General features: G+C 44.9%; 1 protein-coding gene across 1 annotated transcript in view; it reads right to left on the bottom strand.

Annotated features, from left to right (window-relative positions):
* The window catches only part of tenm2a (teneurin transmembrane protein 2a), a 154786-nt gene extending 136879 nt beyond the window's left edge, over positions 1–17907 (bottom strand). The window contains exons 1-2 of the mRNA XM_031858161.1: positions 17548–17907; positions 1389–1433 (exon numbers count right to left, since the gene is read on the bottom strand). Coding sequence (XP_031714021.1) covers positions 1389–1433; positions 17548–17773 — 271 coding nt within the window. The 5' untranslated portion in view covers positions 17774–17907. The remainder of the gene's footprint in view (positions 1–1388; positions 1434–17547) is intronic.
* Between the last annotated feature and the right edge of the window lie 877 nt (positions 17908–18784).

The following is an 18784-nucleotide window of genomic DNA, read 5'->3' as shown; positions in this document are numbered from 1 at the left end:
CACACACACACACACACACACACACACACACACACACACACACACACGCATATCTAGCAAACAAACCCACAATCACACGCAGAGAGGCACACTAATTATGAAACTACGGAGGCGGAGGCTGAAAATTGGTCTTTGTTGTGGCAGGCGGGAGGGGGAGAGATGACACAGCATGAATCAGGAACAAAGTAGCGGCTGAAAGGAGTATGTACTGGCCCGCGGGCCTGCTAAAGCGGGCTTGGATGGCCCGCCTCCCTCGCCTTACTGCTCTGCATTGGCATTCACGAGGTGTTGATGTGAGATCACAGAGCCGTTCACTTGAGGCCTCTCAGACTGTAGTGGAGCTGCTTCGCTGACTTCTGGGTTTGATCACCTCGCCAACCTCGCTGCCATCGCGCGCGAGGTCCCGAGGCCCGAGGCCCGCTGGGTACACTGTGGTCTGCTGCAGTGCCGGCCCCGCCGCCTAACGCGCTCCCCCTCAAGACAAACCGACTCGTCACTTCCAAAATAAATATATAAAATTATCCAAATTAAAGCACATCAAAGGAGATCAATAAACAGTGCCGCAGCCCAATTAAATCCAAGCTGAGGAAAAAGCAATTAAGGAAAAAGGCATGCTCAACCAATTTATTCTCTATACTAATTAAAAGAGTATTGTGGATGCAATCGCTCACCATCAGCTGTTGGGGTAAAGGGATCGGGGGAAAAACAGTTGTGATTCACTTCATTAGCGGTTTGTGAGGGAGGGGCGAGCGGAGAGGCGAGCGGAGGGACGAGCGGAGAGATGGCGGCGTCGTGGCGGCACACGGGATGAATCAGTGCGCCGGGAATCACGCAGCTGTGTGACTGGGTTAAGTGTGACTCATCAGGCGTACGGACGCAATCAAACAGAGAGAGCGAGAAAGAGAGAGAGAGAGAAAGAAAGAGAGAGAGAGAGGAATTAAGCAGATGAAAATCGTCTGCTGGATCTTCACGTCTCCTCTTCACAGCCTCGCTGAAAAACTTGAGAGTCACGCTGGAAAGTAATGAGGAGAGGGAGGGCCTGGGAGGAAACTTAGCCCGGGGGAAAGTGGTGACAGTCTCTGTACTTCTACTCAGACGAACAGATGGGCTGGGCTAGAGAGGAAGAGGCAATAGCTCCACAGGTGGATTTAGCTTCTAGGCTAACGCTCGCCCAAGCATCCAAGCACTGCAAGGCGTGGGGGAGGGGGGAGGGGCGAGGGTTATTACCGTTCCTCGTCCTCTTCGCTTCTTTGTCCTTTCCTCTCACTAATCTCAAAGGATGACAAAGGGAAACTTCTTTACTATACGTGACACAAGGGACTCTTACGACGTGTTGACGTTCCACACTACAGCACTACTGTTTCTAACTCTAATTAGTGAACCCATACCTGAGATGAAGTATCGCAGGAGGACGGGCGAGAACTCCAGCAGGCCTGAGAGAGTAGAGCACATGGGTTCCTTAACATCAGTGAGCAAAATCATCCCGAAAACCCCAGACTGTTCGCTAGGGGAGAGCGGTCTGCTCCACAATCACAGTGACGATTATGCAAATCATCCCATTCAACGACAATGACAATAATTGGGACGCGAACACGTCCTCTAGTCTAAACAAAACACGACATGGAAGCAGTTGCACAACATCAAAGTGTGTCTGTGTTTGCGTGGGTGTATGTGTGTGTGTGTGTGTTCGCTCATATCTAATGTTACATCCCACATGCCACCGCTCCGTGCAATTAACATGCCATAACCAGTGATTACATATGCAAAATCCAATCACCCCTTATCACCGTGAGCGGTGGGTGCAGCCAATCTACATGTGCTCAGAGAGAGATTGATCGGCGCGACAGCTTGAAGCAGACATGAAAATCTATCTCAGTTATTCCGCAAATCCAAAACCAATCGCATGTAGCATGGCGCTACGACAGATGTGGGGGCCAAATAAGGAGCCGTATTCTAATCAGATCAATGCTTTTTTTCTCTCGGTGCCGTTCTTGAGCTTATAATGCGCATTAATGGCTGTTTCAAGGCCTTGAGCGGCTTCCGCACATGCCCTGGGCTGCGCTCATTGTGTGCACGCTGACATGTACTGACATGACATGTCTGTCGGTTGAGCACAAAACAGAAAAGAAACACATTTCGAAGAATGTTACGGAATTTCAGCGTACACGAAAAGCCTCCATCCAGCTGAATCTAATTCAAATGAAAGTAGGACTACATTAATTGATACAAGAAATGAAAAATGATTATAGAATGCATCCTTGAGTACTTTTCCCACTAGACTGAAAGGCAGAGCTTCAGAAAGGGAAACCAAGGCAGTAAAACAGTGTGAAATGTGTGTGTATGTGAGAAAAAGAAAGAGAGAGAGAGAGAGAGAATTCGGGCTACTAGACACTAAGTAACACGCTCTACACGATAGAATGCAATTTCTAGCCTGCATGGAAAGATGAGATGTACAAGATGGGACTCAATCAGTGTATGCTGAATCAAATTGAAATGAAAATGGGGCTCTATTAAGTGAAATAGGAGTAACAAGAATAAATGGAACAGAGGCCTAACTAACAAGTGAGTAAAAGCCAGTTGTGAGGTGGCTGGAAAAAACCCGGCCACCTCACAACTCCTCCAAGTGGAACGGCAAGATATGCCATCTGTTCGTGCCCCCTGGAACGACACACGGAGGCGTTTTTCTAATCTGACTGAATTGCTGCAGTAGTTCGCTGAGGTTAGGGGAGCTTCACTAAGTTACAACCTAAAGTTACACTCAAAAATGTGTTTTGTGAGGTCGCAGTGACCTTTGATCACCATATTCAAGTCAGTTCATCCTGGGGTTTGCGCCAAATTTGATATCCCAAGATATCACGAGAATGGAAATGGCCACCACAGTGACCTTGACATTTGACCTTCAAAATCGAATATGTTTATCCTTGAGTCAAGGTGGACGTTGATGCCAAACTTGAAGACACCCTCCAGGTATTGCTGTGATATATAGATCAGGAGAAGGTACGGACAGACGGACAGATCGCATTGAGACCCAAAAAAACACCGGTACTTGGAGCAGCACGCCCCTACCAATGCAGCCCCAACAACTTCCAGACCACACTGAATACTACATATTGACGCTGGTTTACAAAGACCCGTCATTCGTTTCAAACATTACGTGGTTATGGCTGCAGTTCCACTTGTTTCTCAGCTCAGCAGGGACTTCGGTTTCCTGTACCTGCCATGCGTCATAATTTATAATTTATTTAGTATTCATGCGTCTCGAAAAAAAAAAAAAAGAAGTGACACAGGGGACAGAGAAGCATCTCGTTGGAACTGGAGTACAACACTGTGAGTGGGAATGGCATTTGCAGTGATCCATTAAAACCGCATGTACTTCCCTTGATAAAACTCATTATGGATATGTGTGTGGGAGCGAACGAACGCTTGCAACGTTGCGGTGTGTGTGTGTGTGTGTGTGTGTGGACGGGAATGAGCGTTTGTGGGTAGACAGCTTTGTGGGATAGAGGGGCCTATCATTAAAAAATCATTTGTGCTTGTTAGCAGTTTGACAGGCAAAGTATAGGCAGCAGGACTCTGCATTATGCTGGTTGCCTTTCCCCTCCCCCCACCATGTAATTCTGTACAGGATATGAAACGGACAAAAAGTGTGCAATTATGTTGCTTTTTCCAGACCCGATAGTTTGCACTGAGGGCCACCCTTGGACATGCCATTTTCAGCTTTTGAGCAAGCTGGCAGCTCCAAACAATTTCTGATTTGTCCTGAAGTGCTGAACTAGTGAACTGATTTTCCTCCCGGGGCGGAGGACGCATCAAAATCAGGAAGCCCACGCATCTGGGCACGGCAGGTTCCCCCAGCAATCCCTTTGAAATGGCTGAAATTACTGTTAATAACAGTAAAAGCCTTATTTTCTTTGTCACAGCGAAGAAAGCGCGAAAATGTGTGGCTAATAGCAGGCAAAATGTGTCATTTAAAAAAATATTTTCCATTTTCATTTGCATCCAATTCGGAAGTCATCTGCGCAGCACTTTAGTATCCCTGAACAAATGAATTTCTCTTTTGCGTTTTCTTTTCTGCGAATTACGGAGCAATAAAATATACATTTAAATTCCCTCCCAATAATGGAGAGCCTATAAGTGAAGAATTGTTTCGACAGACGCAGGAGGAAGAAAGAATCAGGGAAATGATGGAAAGGACAAAGTAGAGACAATATAGTTGTTAGGACCCAACTTTATTCCCGCTCTCCTGCGATCAAATCCCAACTCCAGTTGCTCTCCTGCGTCTCCCATAATCTGCCGCGCTGTTTCCCCTCCGAGTCGCTCAGCACGAGACGAAACGCATTTAAAAAAAAATCATTGAGCTGGTCAGTGCTCTATTAAAAAATAAAGGACAGCGAAGGAGAGTTGGATTGTAAAACTGAAGACAAGATGGGGAATAGTACCTTTTTTTTTTTTAATTGTCACACATATTTCATGTTAGTAGACCTCACTATTTCAAAACTTCACACGCAGGAAAAATGGAACAGAATCTCATATCGGAAATGCTATAAATCTCCCAAAATATTTAACATGTTCCACTCTTTACTTTGATCATTTAGTTTTTTATGTATTTCATTGAAACGGTTCAGTATTTTGTAACTCTTTACCTCCGCACTGCCATTAATTGGGGATCAATAAAGTCTTATTTTGCCTTATCTTATCTCGCTGGAATACAAAAACGAAATTACACGCTGTGTGTAAAGGACGTCGACTGGCGATACAGGGATAATGGCAAGCTCTAAGCTCATCGGAGACTACAGTACAGATGGCCTTCCTCTCTGTCATCTCGTCTCTCTCTCACACACACACACACACACACCCACACACACACACACACACACACACACACACACACACACACACACAGACATGTTCTCCTCTCACTCTCACTGCCACTATTCATCCTCCACCAGACACTTGTACATCTCTGCCCATGCTTATGTAAATGAAGTGCTCCCCTCTTTGTGTAGATAGCAAGAAATTAGAAGAGAATAAAGGATGTAAACACGTGCAAAATGTACCGCGGACACGGTCCGGAGACAGCGGCTGGAGTTTTGAGTGAGAAAACATGTGATTTCACGAGTTTTGAAAGACATTGGTCATAATATTCGTTGTCTGTCGAAGCAATGAAGGACGATCCGCAGGCTACGCTGTGTGAAAGGGGAGACTAATGGGCTTCCTCTTGAGTTGATAAGGGGGAAAAAATAGAGAGTAAAACAGAGAGTGAGGCATAAGATGATGAAAAAGGGGAGAGGAGGTGGTGAGGAGTGATGAAATCCTGAGTCATGGTCAACGGTGTCTGCAGGGGGGAGAGTGACGGAGGGAAAAAAAGAAAACGACAGAGAGAAGGAGCTCAGACAGACACCTGGGTGATAAGACACAAAACAGAGTCATCTGTCCTGTTCACACAAAGGTCAAGGTCACGGTTGTCTGTGAGAGTGAGAGTGGAGTTTATGAGGTCGCTGTGCAGTAATTATTATCACACACGCTGTTATTACTCTCTCACACACACACACACACACACACACACACATCGCAGCAGCGGAGAATGAACGCCTTCACAAATCAGGGTTTCCATGATAATAAGTATTTTTTTACACCCCAAAATTCTTATTTCTCTCTCTTTAAGTAGAAGTATTTCAATCACAAGTGGAAACACGGCCGGGCATGTTCATGTACGTACGTTCATATTGGACGATTCTGCAGAGACAGATAATGTCCCTCAGGACGGGTGAAGACCAAAACAAAGCTGACTTGACCGTGAATGCTAAGGTTGCGAGTAGGCAGTTTGTTTACATCTTCATCGTAACATTTTGAACATCTTGAACGTAACATATTGAGGCCATAATATGTCAATGTTTACAGCTTACTCCGCTGCCCCAGAGTGGGAAAAAACAATGGAGCTTTAACTTTGGGTTTTAGTTGCCTACGCGTAACCACTTAGTAGTTCCAGTTAATTTGCTATAACTACTATGTTTCCCTAACCTTAGCCACAATGCATATGCCTTAGACAGATATGGTAGAAATAAAGCATCTCAACAGTTTAAAAAGGGTTGTTATACTATTGGAGTTTCTGCAGAATTCTCAGTTCTAATATTCTCGCAAATATAAAATCTCTGTAACTCATATGGTCAAACATGTATTGGGTTTGTTAGCTTTTAAGAACAACAACAATAATCCTTATAATAATAATAATGATAAAAAGATTGTTTTCTGTGTGTTCTTCCCTCTCTCTAATCAACCTGTAAGCCCTTATTTGTCGTATTAAAGGGTTTACGGGTATTACTGTAGAAGTCTTTCTGTTGTCTTTGGCTAACCATCTTATCTCAGCCATCACTCTCATGACCATCAGATAAACGGCTTCATCCCTCAAAAGGGAGATTATTCGTCACTCCTCTTTGCCGGGATTAAAAAACAAAGTGGTTTGCAGCAGACGACGCTGTCAAGATTAAAATGTTTCATCTTGACATCTGCAAACTAAATATGTGCATTTATGCTTCAACAAGTAAACAAAGCATTAGCGCGCACACTATCACTTCAAACACTGACACATCCATTTATCTTAATGGGCGTGTCGGAGAGTCAAGGTACGGCTGTTGAAAAAAAAAAGAAAGAAAAAAAAGAAGAAGAAAATCACGTTGTGTGCTTGGAAACGGTGAAATCACTGTGTGATCAGATTTGAATCGGGATGTTAATTTATTTAGCGTTTCATTAAACGGCGCCGTTACATCTTCTTTACAACTCGCGTGTTGCCTCCCGAAGAGCTCCTCGCTGTACGTAGTGAGTGAGCGGCAGTAGTTCAACATTACCTCCGCTGTGTGACTGACATGTCGTGACAGGATGACGGGGCACCCTGACATTCAGCCTCGTAGGGCTCGCCGTTGATTATCGACAATCCATTTCCTACACACACACACGCACGCGTGTGTACATATCCAATATGCACGTGGCGTGTCATTAACGCCCGCCATTAGCGGGGCAGCAGCGACCTAACAGATATGCCCAAATAGGAGCGTCATGGTCAAACACTTTCGACACCTCCCAGATGACATCCGTTCGTTTGGCTCCCGCCTGAGCCACGGGGGGCCCTTGCGCCTCTCCTAATGAGGAGGCCAGAAATAAGTGGCGACAAATGTCATGCCTGGGTTGGACAGGACACGACAGGACGTGACACGACACAGAGCACTCTGGAGGAGGTCTTGTAACTGAGAAGTGTAGCGCTAAGCAAGGAAACACCTCTCATGGACGAGCAGGTCGACCAGCCTGGGACACATGCCTCGCCGTTGCTTCTGACACGGGGATACTCCGCTCTACATCTACTAAGGAGTCACTTTTGAAATGAAGTATTGTCACGAATGCTGAAAAACCCCAGCCTTTAAGTAAATACAGACACTGTATTATTGCCAATTGAAACCCCAGTGCTGCACTGTTGAGCTACAGTATATGTGGATATTTTTCAGTGTTCAGTAAGAAGTCATTACATTTTATATTATATATGAACATGTGCATGAGTATAAGTTGATGTAGGACATTCTGAATAAATATGTTTTATATGTTATTTAATACAACGGAAAATGAGATATGAGAACGTTATTCTGGGATTCACAGAGAATTCTCTATCTCTGGTTATGCGTCATCAAAGCATGGCTTTAATAAGAAGGTAAAGGCGGGGTTTTATTTTCATGTTAGTCTTCCTCTCGTTGCTATTCTAGCCCATCAAAAACCTGCCTTCTAGGACATGTTAGGACTGGAACATGTCTTACTTTGGCGAGTCCTACTGGCTGTATCTTAAAAGACGCTGCTTCACCGCGCCACCTACAGATCTGACCCGGGGACACTGGAATACTTGGGTCTAAAGCAACACATAGGCTGCACCAAATTTCACCGGCATATCTCAATTTGTTCTATTAACGAAAACTTAATTGATGTTAAATGTAAAAAAAAACGATGCTACCTATGAGGCATTTACAAAAGGGATTTAAAGCGGCGAGCTGCAAGCAATATCCTTTTGTAGTTTCCAGATCTTTACCTTCATATGTAGAGCAATTACAACCATCAGTCTTTGGCAATGGAAAGCTTGAATCTCAGGCTCCCTTCAACAATGTGAAAACCTCACAAGTAAAAGCTAAATTAAAATCTCAGACATAAAATGGCGCAAGTTCAAATAAAGGGCTACAATGTAAGTGTAGATAAAATACAGTAAATATAGTATAAAATGTAAAGTATATGGCGGTAAAGAGACATTATAATGGTGAAGTTTCACAGTGATGAGCTCAAGAGTTTAAACGTCTTATGGCCTGTGTTGTGAATCTGTCCCCGAGCCTGGCGGTGAGGGGTCGGATGCTGAAAATATTAGAAAATAATTAAACAAGATAGCATCACACCCTTCACATCACACACAGAAGAAATTAAAGTGAACTAGTTTGTTCTTTGGGATCGTGAACTCAGTTCAAAATTCGTAACTGTGAATTGTGAACGTGAACTACTTCATTTGAATCTGTGTGAACTGAACTTTTGAGTGGTTCTTTGTGAAGTGTGAAGTCGGATCATTTGGTCACATAGCGTTCCTTATGCAAACCTTCGGGGTTACCCAGCAGCAGCAGCGGGTCTGCCCCGGAGTGACTGTTGGCTGAGGTGAAACCAAAGTTCCAATCTAGCTAGCTAGCCTGTGGCACAGTCCGTAGACATGCCGCAGATAGACCTTGGCTTCACCCTCGGCAAACATTTAATCACTCCTGGCAGACAAAAGAGGAAAACCTGCTGCTGGTTAACAGGCAAAAAAAAAAATCATAATTTTGATATAAATATGTGACCGAATCACGGAGAAACTAATCGACGTTGAGGGGCACATTTGGGCCTAGGTATAAGCACAAATCATTTCCATACCAAGTCGTCTTGTTATATGACTTATCAGAGGAGGAAAAGCCACTCTGTGTTGAGGCACTCTTTGTTATTTATGTATATCATTACAGCACACTGCCTACATATCTATGGAATTCTTCCACCTTCTCACGTCCACCATTTCTCCCCGGATCTATCGCATCACTCTTCGTGCGAGTTCATCTGCATGGTAATGCTATCGTGATGCAGCAGCTGGAAAGCAAATCATTTGCATTGCTTTGATTTTTTTTCTCTCCACTAAAGCAAGGACATAGCCGGCGTCTAACCATTACGCGTGTGCAAGCAGTGTGTCTTACATCCACTCGCGCAAACACACGTAGACATTTAAATAAAGTGGCTGGGGAACATGTTTAATTACAGCCGGGGAAGTAAGTGACTGGGCTGGGGAAAAAAACACCCCAAAAAAACAACAACACTTGATATCGCTGACATTTACAATCTGCCTCATTTATCAAAAGCTGCCAAAGCCGAGTCAAAGAGGGTCGTTACATTGTAAACATAGATTAACTCAACTCTCACAAAACCCAGAGTACGTTGTCTGATGAATGATTTTTATTCTCAGAAAATTGCAGATGCCGGAGTGCATTTCCTCGGACTCCGTCAATTAATTGTCTCGTTTGTAACCCGTTACGTGCGTGTGTGCGGCGCTCGCACGTGCACGATTGAGGGGGCAGCGTCGGTGCTAAATATCTGGTACCCTTCAGCATGCATTTCCCCCAGCCTCCTCCTATTATTCGTCTCATTTGTTACCCAGTGTTTACACGCGTGTGCGTGCACCTCTGCCAGCAACGGTGTTAATAGCTAGCGCTTTCATCGGCCGGGCAGGATTTGACAAACTACGCTGAGGCGTGCTCTGGTCTGACAGACCTGTACTTACTGCCAGTCCTTTTACTTCTGCCCAAAAACAACTATTAGTCACTCACTCGCTCTTTCACAAGCAAACGCTTTTTTCTTACAGGCTCCTCCAAGATGCAGGGAAAAGAGCCAAGGTCGGCCTGCAAACTGGGATCTTATTGATATGTACAGTAGCCTGAGTGTGTGTCTGCGAGTGCAAAAATGCTGGACCAGATGTTACTTGAAGTTATGTCGCCCTTTAAAAGACCTCCCTTGCATGCGTACGGGCCATGCACAAAAAAGCCGCAAGAGCGATTACGGGGCTGGGGTGAGAGGGAGCGCGCTGAGGATTGGAGGAGTCGGCCCCAGGATATTCTTCAGCGACTCCTCGGCTCTCTGTTGCCGCAGACGCAGGATGCTTTTGAGTGTCAGCAGCTGGCAGAGGCGCGGAACGCCAGGGAGAAGACAAAGATAAAGAGGGATCGGAGGAAGAGGGGGAGGGATTGCATTTAATCTCGCCATTTATTTTTAATAGCGTGCAGCTGCTTTGTTCTGTCTTCGGTCCAGGTTGACTGTGACCCAATGGACGGCATGCATTCACAAACAGAATCATCCGAACGAACATGATGTATTTTCTTATTTATGTGGATTTTCCCCTTTTTTTCTTCCCTATACTCCTCCAAACTTCGAATGTCCAAATCCCTATGCACTGCAGTCCTCGTCACATGTCTGTGGAGGGCTGCAGACACACTACTACTTCTGTGACACATGGTGCCACCAGCCGCTGCAAGCAATGAGCTTCACCAGGAGGCGTAACACGCGGTAGGTGCACACTATTCCCCCTAATTCGACATTGTGCGGGTGCCCTGGCTGAGCAGAGGAAGCGACCGGGCGAAGCAACAAGGACAAACACCCGCACTGGCTTCCCGCCGGCAACTGCAGACGGCTGTGCTCACTGGACTACCACGACCATGAATCAAACCCAGAGTGTCCGCAATCGTGGGAGTTTCCTCCTGTACCAACGCAGTTTGACTTAATGGAATTAAGCGTGCAAAGGAAGTTTGCAGTGAACACACCCTTCTTGCTGAAAAGTGATCTAAAGTGAGAAATCACATTAGTTAGTGCTTGAATCTGGCTGAAGAGGGCACACACATTCTGAGAGGCTGCTGCTGCTGTTCTTGCAGATACTGGAAGTACTCTGGCTCTCTATGCTTGTTAACATTACTACTACACTGCAACGTTTTAGTTACTGCAAAACCACACTTCAGTAAGTCCGTGACTTGAAGAAAGTCTGTCATGTTTCTACGGAAGTTAGTCCGTTACAACGACCGCGATTGCAACGGTACTCATAAAAATAGCCGCCGATCTGACTATCGTGCTTCGTTGATTTTACTGGGAATGTCCATTCTCTTCCTATTTCCTTTCTCTGGCACACAGGCTCCCACCGACCACCCAGCAGTGCATTTTTCTTGCCATTCGGTCTTGAATAGAGGCAGCGGAGGCAATCATGCCAGGATACGAGTGGCAGACTTTGGCAGACTTTTTGGACAAAGCAATCATTGGCTACTGCAGTCACTCGTCACATCAAAGTCAACGGAGAAAAAAGGGAATGCAATGAATGCGGTTAACGCCGCCGTGACACTGCATGTAAGCCTGATTATGTTATTACTCATCTCAGTGCAATTGTGACGATAAGAGGTCAAGTCTATAGAGCTCCTATGGCGAGCAAAGCCCAGTGTGGAATCAAAATACAAAAACCAACACACGGTGTGCTCATTCTCGGAGCTGCAGCGAGGGCCTCAGCATAACAAATGTAAAGCAACACTACGGGAACAGCAAGGGCGAAAGAGAAGACCGAGGTCGAGAAAGCGGGTATGAAAGGTGGGACAGAAGAGCACAAAGGGACATAAAAGAAAGTGACAGGACAGTGAGAGATTTGGAGACAGAATTAGGTTAGGACAGCAAATGATGTTAAGTGTTGTCCAGGCAGTGAGGCGGGCAGGTGGGTGGTGGATTCTCTCCATGGTTTCCCCGTCCTCCGGGGGCAAAGCAGCAGAGCAGAATGTAGAGGGGCTCATTTAGATCCTTCTAAAAAAAGGAAAGGTCAAAGCTTCTAGGGGCCGTGGTGGCTGTGATGATGCCTGCCTGTCTAGAGGTGGACCTGCGGGGACGACACACCCCTGGGATGAGCCGAGTAGGAGCCGCAGAGAAGGAGTGCGAGAAAAGGCAAGTAGATGCAAAGATCAGAGACAGAAGGGTGAAAGAGGTGCAGACGAACAAAGAGAGACTGCAGCAGGAGGGAGGGAAGTGTAGTGGGCCTCTGCACGCTGCTCAGCCTGGCATGATTGGTTTGTATGTGAGTCACGGGATTATTTGTTTAGCGGCGGATTCCTGCATATTCGGCACAAACGAGCCACCCCAAAAAACTATGACATGAAACTGAGACTTTTAAATGTGACATAAAGCAAACATGCAGGAAAGGCGCTCCCTGATATTTCTGGTTATTTGAGAGTGAGGCTCGTACGATTATTGGGCTCGGTGATGTTTGCAAATATGTTGCTTTGTGGTGTTAAATAGTGAACACTTGTAATGAGCTTTCCACGCTGCTGCGTGTTATGGTGAGGAGAGAAATGCGTTGTTTGGCTGTGCTTATCCAAGCAGACTAGGTAATAACGGTGTAATGGGGGAAACAGTGGAGTTGAGATCCAATGAAAGCAGGGGGTCTGCTGGAAAACACAAGCAAACCCGCTTTATCAAAAATCTGCAAGGAGCCATTTGGGACAGCTAGTGTTCAAATACGGAGAACAAACTGCAAAAAAAAATAAAGGATTTACTCGAAATTTTCCTGTTATGTTCAGAAACGTGAAATACAGCCTGGCTGTGTAATTTGAAATAGGGATTTCAACATGATATCACAATATAAGCTTCTCTTAATTCAGCCTGACACTGTATTAATTAGTTGTGAGGGAGGAGTCATTTTAATTAATCAGCATATATATATATATATATAAAAAATACATATATTTATATATGTTTCTCTAATGTTACGTAAAAATCGGTGGCGCTAACATTAGCAGATTACGTTAGCACATCATTCACAAGCATTAACACGTCGCTACGCTAGCTACTGAATGTATACTAAATCTACAATGCTGCTTTTCGCTTTTCAACATCAGAGTGGTTAAAGATATACCCGATTTTACAGGGCCGGTGTAGTTCCATTATTTCATTGTCTTCAGTCTCGATGAGTGATGTAGTGGTCCACTTTGACGCTGTGATTTGTGGGCTTTAGCTTCTATCTTTAGCTTTTTAACCCGTTTTTCGCTGCTGAATCAGCCTGGACAAATCCGTCAAATGCATAGTGTAGAACAGGGGTCTTCAACTAAAATTCCAAAAGGTCCAGATTGAGAAAATCTCCTCGGGCAAAGGTCCGAAACATTACAATAATATCTAACTCGCGCTATTTAGTGCCATATATATATATAAATATATTCAAGAAGCCTAGTAGTAGTAACAACGTCTCTGTGTAGTCAACAACCGTCAAATCAAATAAAGAAAGTACACATCAATTATATTTTAATAATTATTATTCTCAGTTTTCAAATTTAACTGGATGGATTATAAATAATACATAGAAATACATAAATAAATGTCCTTCTCATTTCAAGTAAAATAAGAGCTGGATTAAAGAATAACTGACATAACAGAAAGCTTTTCAAAAATGTGCATCTTTAAAATAAAGTACTTCATTTGAGAAAAATTAATTTCACTGAATTGTCCGCAGCTTTAAATTCAGTTCATTCAGCTGTGAAGTGATGTCAATCAAAAAGCCACAATATTATATTTTTGTCATCTAAAAAGAGAAATGTTTGTGCATGGACTTTGTGTGGTTATTAACACTTGTTTAGCTCTATTCTCTCTGTTTACATCATTGTTGGTCAGTGAATTCATGTGTTATGATTCTGATCATTTTGGGCTCTTAGGTTTATTTTCTGTGTCTTCATTTCAGATGTGAGAGGGTACGTTTGTTCAAAAGAGTTGTTCTTTGTCTCGTAGTGCGCTTCATTTGCCGCTTTTATCAATAACGTATGAGACATGCTGGTTTTAACTGCCTGTGGGAAGAATTAACATATAAGAGTCTGTTCATTCTTGCTTATAAATTATATTCTCTCTGAACACGTTTCTCTTTTCGGAGAACGTCGTGTGAGATAACTTCTTCGATTAGCGCAATATTCCTGCTCTTCTTTCTATTTCCTCGTCTCAGCCCCGTGTGTCACGGTGTGTGTAAACCTCGCTTGAGTCAGGAAACATGTCAGAATACTCATATTTGATTGGCTGAGCTGCATCACCTGATGTGATTCACAACGCATTGGTCGGTGTGTTTCCTGCACCGCTGAACAAGTGCCGTAACGGCTGAATAAGATGCGCCGGTTAAAGTATAAACTAATTGCGTAATATGCATAATTCTGAACCATCTATCGGTTTTAGGTCCTGGGTCCGGATCCGGACCGCGGTCCGCCATTTGGGGACCCCTGGTGTAGACCCTTCTGTCTGCTTCTCTCCGAAATCGCTTTTACGTCTATTCCAAAAATAAGTGCAGTTAGTGGCAGTGTGGGCTCCATGATAGCTCTTACAGTTTCATGGAGTAGAGCAGCGGGGGACGGGGCTTAGCGAAGGGTCAATTGTTTCTCTAACGGGGGGTAACAGCTGTCATTGGGCACAACCCCAGACGTATTTGATTTAATGGACAAATCTGAGGTGTGGGCTCAGTCGACCAATCAAGCAACCAAATAACATCACACTTGAGTACTTTAACCCTGAACTGTATAAAGATCAGAGGTAGAATAAGTCTGTCGTCTCTCTAAATGCAGACGTAACAGTCCGTATAATACTATAGCTTGTCTTATTAAGACAATATAGCACAGAAGACATAGAACTCTTTTCTAAATCTGGATGCAAGTGCAAACTTGGACTACAATTTGGCCAAGAAAGTCAAAATTGTTGGAGCAAGACAAATATGTTGGATGAAGGAGAATACATTAGCCGCTTGTAGACGTGAGGCCGGCCTGAATAAAGTTCATTAACATCAGCTCCTAATGGACTGGGAGGTAAGTCCACAGAAAATGTTTCTTGCCTGGGAGGCACAGAGCAGCAAAACACAAATACACAGCATCCCAAAAAGAGTCCAAAGACACTCCGAATACGGTTCCAAAGGGAGATGATGTTCCTTTTTTAAGTTGAATTCACGCTTGAGGAAACACTGAAATTCCAGTGAAGCTTTTCATGCATAATGATGTGCAGTAAGTAAGTTATTTCATCAGACAATGATAGCTTTGGAGTCAGACTACAGTATAACTAAAGTAAGCTGCAGCAGGACTTCAGTGCACATCATTTCTCTAAGATTTTTAGATAGTAGCAAAAGTAGAAATATACCTATTATTATTATAAAGCCTGTTTGTATAATGGAAAAGATGGTTTTGATAATTAACGACAAATGTTCTTAGAGTGCAAAAATCACATCCCAGAATCTGTGATTTGGCATAGCCTGAGGACATCTGCCATACTCCGAATAATTAGCACGGCACAACTCAATTCAAATGATCTTTCAGAATGACCAAAACAGCCGGCAAAAAAAATTGACCTGCAAGAATGTACATCGTGCCTGCATTTGCACTTGCACATGTGCAGGATAATGAAGCCTGAGCATAGAAAATCAGCTCAAAATCATCAAGAATAAATGTCTCTGGAGTACGAGCTTTGCTGCAGGCGAGTCAATAAGCCACTAACTCAGCAACAGCTCGTTTGAGTTCATGTGAGTGCACAACGCTCCCTGGGTGCTTTAGTCCCACCTGTGCACGACTTACCCCTTTTTTCAGTCTCACACATGACAGCCGTATAAGGGCGAGTCAACATGCATCAACACGCCGCGGACCTGTGAATTGTTTGTGCTGCACATAACCGCCAAAGCAATATTACTTCCTGAGAAGAGCTCGGGATGACCTCAAAACTTCTCAGTGAGATGCGGAAACGCCAACGAACAACATCATTATAATTTAATCAAAGTTAATCATATTTTCTAGTGTGGCCCCACCAGCGCATGAATTACTAATATTGCAGGTCAGTTCGGATATCAAACCTCCCCTTCAAACAGTTTGCTGGCTATTCAGTAAAGCACAAGGACGTTATCAGGACTCCGTCTCCCCTACGTCCAATTTTGTATAGTCACGGATGAAGACAAAAAAAAGGTGTTTATTCCGACCATCTTGCCTGTAAACTACAAGCTGCTCGAATGGGAGAACACATTGTTTCAATCCCTCAACTCTCTCAAGTACAAGTTACAAAAATATCTGGTTGAAAGAAGAAGAAAACTCGTCACATTCATCTGCTGCTTCTCTCCCTCCTCCTCGTCCTCCTCCCATGGTGTCACAGTCCATATGGTGCTGCAACACTGTTGGTCTCCTGTGACCACACTTCCCACGATGCATCTGTGACTCTGGGCTTTCGAGGGAGCTGATAGGCTTCGGAGGACTGTGGTATCGACCAGCTATCGCCTGGTGTGAGGTCAGCTCGCTGCAGGACGGCGCACACTCCACTGACTTCCAGTCTTCCACGCGTTCCCGCCAATCAATCCTCCATTTTCTACCGCTTGAACAAGATACGCTTTCTCTGTGCGCCTTGAAACATTTTCTTCTTTTAGACTAATGCCGGATTGATCCATTTTCTCTTACTCTTTGAAACCCCGCATACAGTCAGACAATGGGTCTACCTTGTGAAGTTACTATAATGAAGAAGTTCTATTTGGAAAAATACCATCAATGACTCTCCATTTCTTTCTTTCTGAGGGGGCGATTTTTGGACTGTTATTCTTCTCTCCTCTGCATTAGTGTGTTGAGCTCTCTTCCTCCCCTGTCTGTGTCCATGCAGAGAAAACAGAGCTTAGCACAGATCAATCCCATTGAGTCTGACTTCTCTCACTAACCGGGGATCAATACTGCCTGTTTCATGTCCCTGTGCAACACACACACGTGTGCAACACACACACACAGCTTTAAAGACATGCCTATAAGGGCGGGCCCACCCCTTTAGAGATGACCTATCGGCCTATCGGCTAACTCACTCCCCAGGGGATACAGAAGTTATATTATGACAGGCTTCCCGGTGCTAAAGGTCTGCTTTGGTCCTGTGCTGCAAAGTGCAAGCATTTACACCATCTGATTACATTACCAGCTTGCCACCGAGGCCTCGCAAGAAACACGCAGTGGCTGAAAGTAGTATGCAGCGGTAAAAAAACCTCTACGTTTACCGTTTGTCGCGTGTGTGACAGCAGATGTTTAGGAATCACATAACAGGACAGGGAGGGCTCTAAAACTGTTGCGCTATGCTGGGCTCAACCGTACCAGCTGGACAGGACATGATTTTTACCCCTTGAACCATATGATATCTCATGAACTCCTTTGTTTTCTCTTCTATGCTTCATGGCAGAAGAGAAATGTGATATCACTCTCATGTCTGTAAGTTAAATATGAAGCAAGCTGCTAGCTTAGCTTAGCTAAGCACCAAAATGGGAGGTAGGGGGACACAGCTAACTTCCTCTATGTGGGCCTCTATTGCATTTAAATTTTTAATTGTAAGGATTTACTGCTTTTAATTTTTTTAAATATTTATTCCATACAAAAAGTGTTGTTTCAAAAAACAGTACAGTCTCCTGTCCAGCACGGTGTGGATCAAGCCCCAAAAACTAAAGTGTAACAAAGCCTTTTTGCTCCGCAGACTCACCTTGCCTGGAGTACTCGTCGGCCTCGTGGTGAACCAGGTCCGTCACACAGCCGCCGTAGTGCAGCCTCTGCTCGTGGTCGAACGCCTTGAGCGTCTCGCTGGAGCTGTAGGACTTCTGGGTGGGCACGCGGCACTCGTCCGGGTCCAGGGAGGAGGTGTTGTACTGGGCGTCTTTGGGGCCGCGACCCCTGGTGAGGGAGCGGTGCCTGCGGTCCTTCAAATCCATGCCGAGGTTGGGTGGGCGAAGAGATGTGGTTAGGAAGAGAAGGAGGGGGAGGAGAAGGTGATGGTGGGGAGGAGGGAGGAAGATGGAGGGGCCTCCTAGCGAGCCTCCGTAATGTCAATCTCCACTTCAGTCACCTGGAAAACAGTGATAGACAGAGAGAGGGAGAGAGAGAGAGAGAGAGAGAGAGAGAGAGAGAGAGAGAGAGAGAGAGAGAGAGAGAGAGAGAGAGGGAGGGTTGGAGAGAGTGGAAAAGAAAGTGAAAGGTTGGTATGAATTTAATGGATGCACTGCTGTGACTCACTCTTGCTTCGCACTCCCCGGAGAATCTACAAGGAAAGTTAGGTAAGAGGGCAGCGCAGCGGATGGACATTTTCGAGCAACCGGGGACAATACACAACACATCGGAGTATTGATGCGGGATAAGTAAGGCTATTGTGGGGAGAAACAGAGCTGCCAGCGGCGGGGTCCACAGAGATCGGCAACCATCGACCGGGCTGATGAAAAATGGTCGGGGGCCGGCATTTAAATCTATGACACAAAAACAAGAAAGTGTCTCAAACACCGTCCAGTCATCTTAAAACTGATGTCAGCGACGCATGAGAGCAGACAAACAATGATGTCACGAAAAAAGGCAGAGGAGCAGGGAAAGGCGAGAGGAAAGACGAGAGGAAAGACGAGAGGAAAGACGGGAGGGAAGACGAGAGGAAAGACGGGCGGAACGATGGGAAGGGAGACGGCTGGATGAAAGGTAGAGGACGAGAAAAAAAAGAAAAAAGAAAAGCAGCCGGATGCAACAGGAAGGATGGAAGAAGAGGAGAAATGACTTGAGGGCATTGCTAGTCTCTCCCTCATTATCAGAGTGAGAATGAATCCCGCTCCCTTAGAGGCTGTAAGGGATAATCAAACACAGCCAGACACACAAGCACAGACACACAGACACACACACTCACACACACACGTCACAAACACCCAGAAACAAACTGAAATGCACATATGCAGCATGGAGGTGCT

Source organism: Anarrhichthys ocellatus, unplaced genomic scaffold (assembly GCF_004355925.1).
Source record: "Anarrhichthys ocellatus isolate YVR2014 unplaced genomic scaffold, GSC_Weel_1.0 scaffold19, whole genome shotgun sequence".
Lineage (NCBI taxonomy): Eukaryota > Metazoa > Chordata > Actinopteri > Perciformes > Anarhichadidae > Anarrhichthys > Anarrhichthys ocellatus.
Note: the sequence above shows the minus strand (reverse complement) of the source record. Positions and strands in the feature narration are given on the sequence as shown.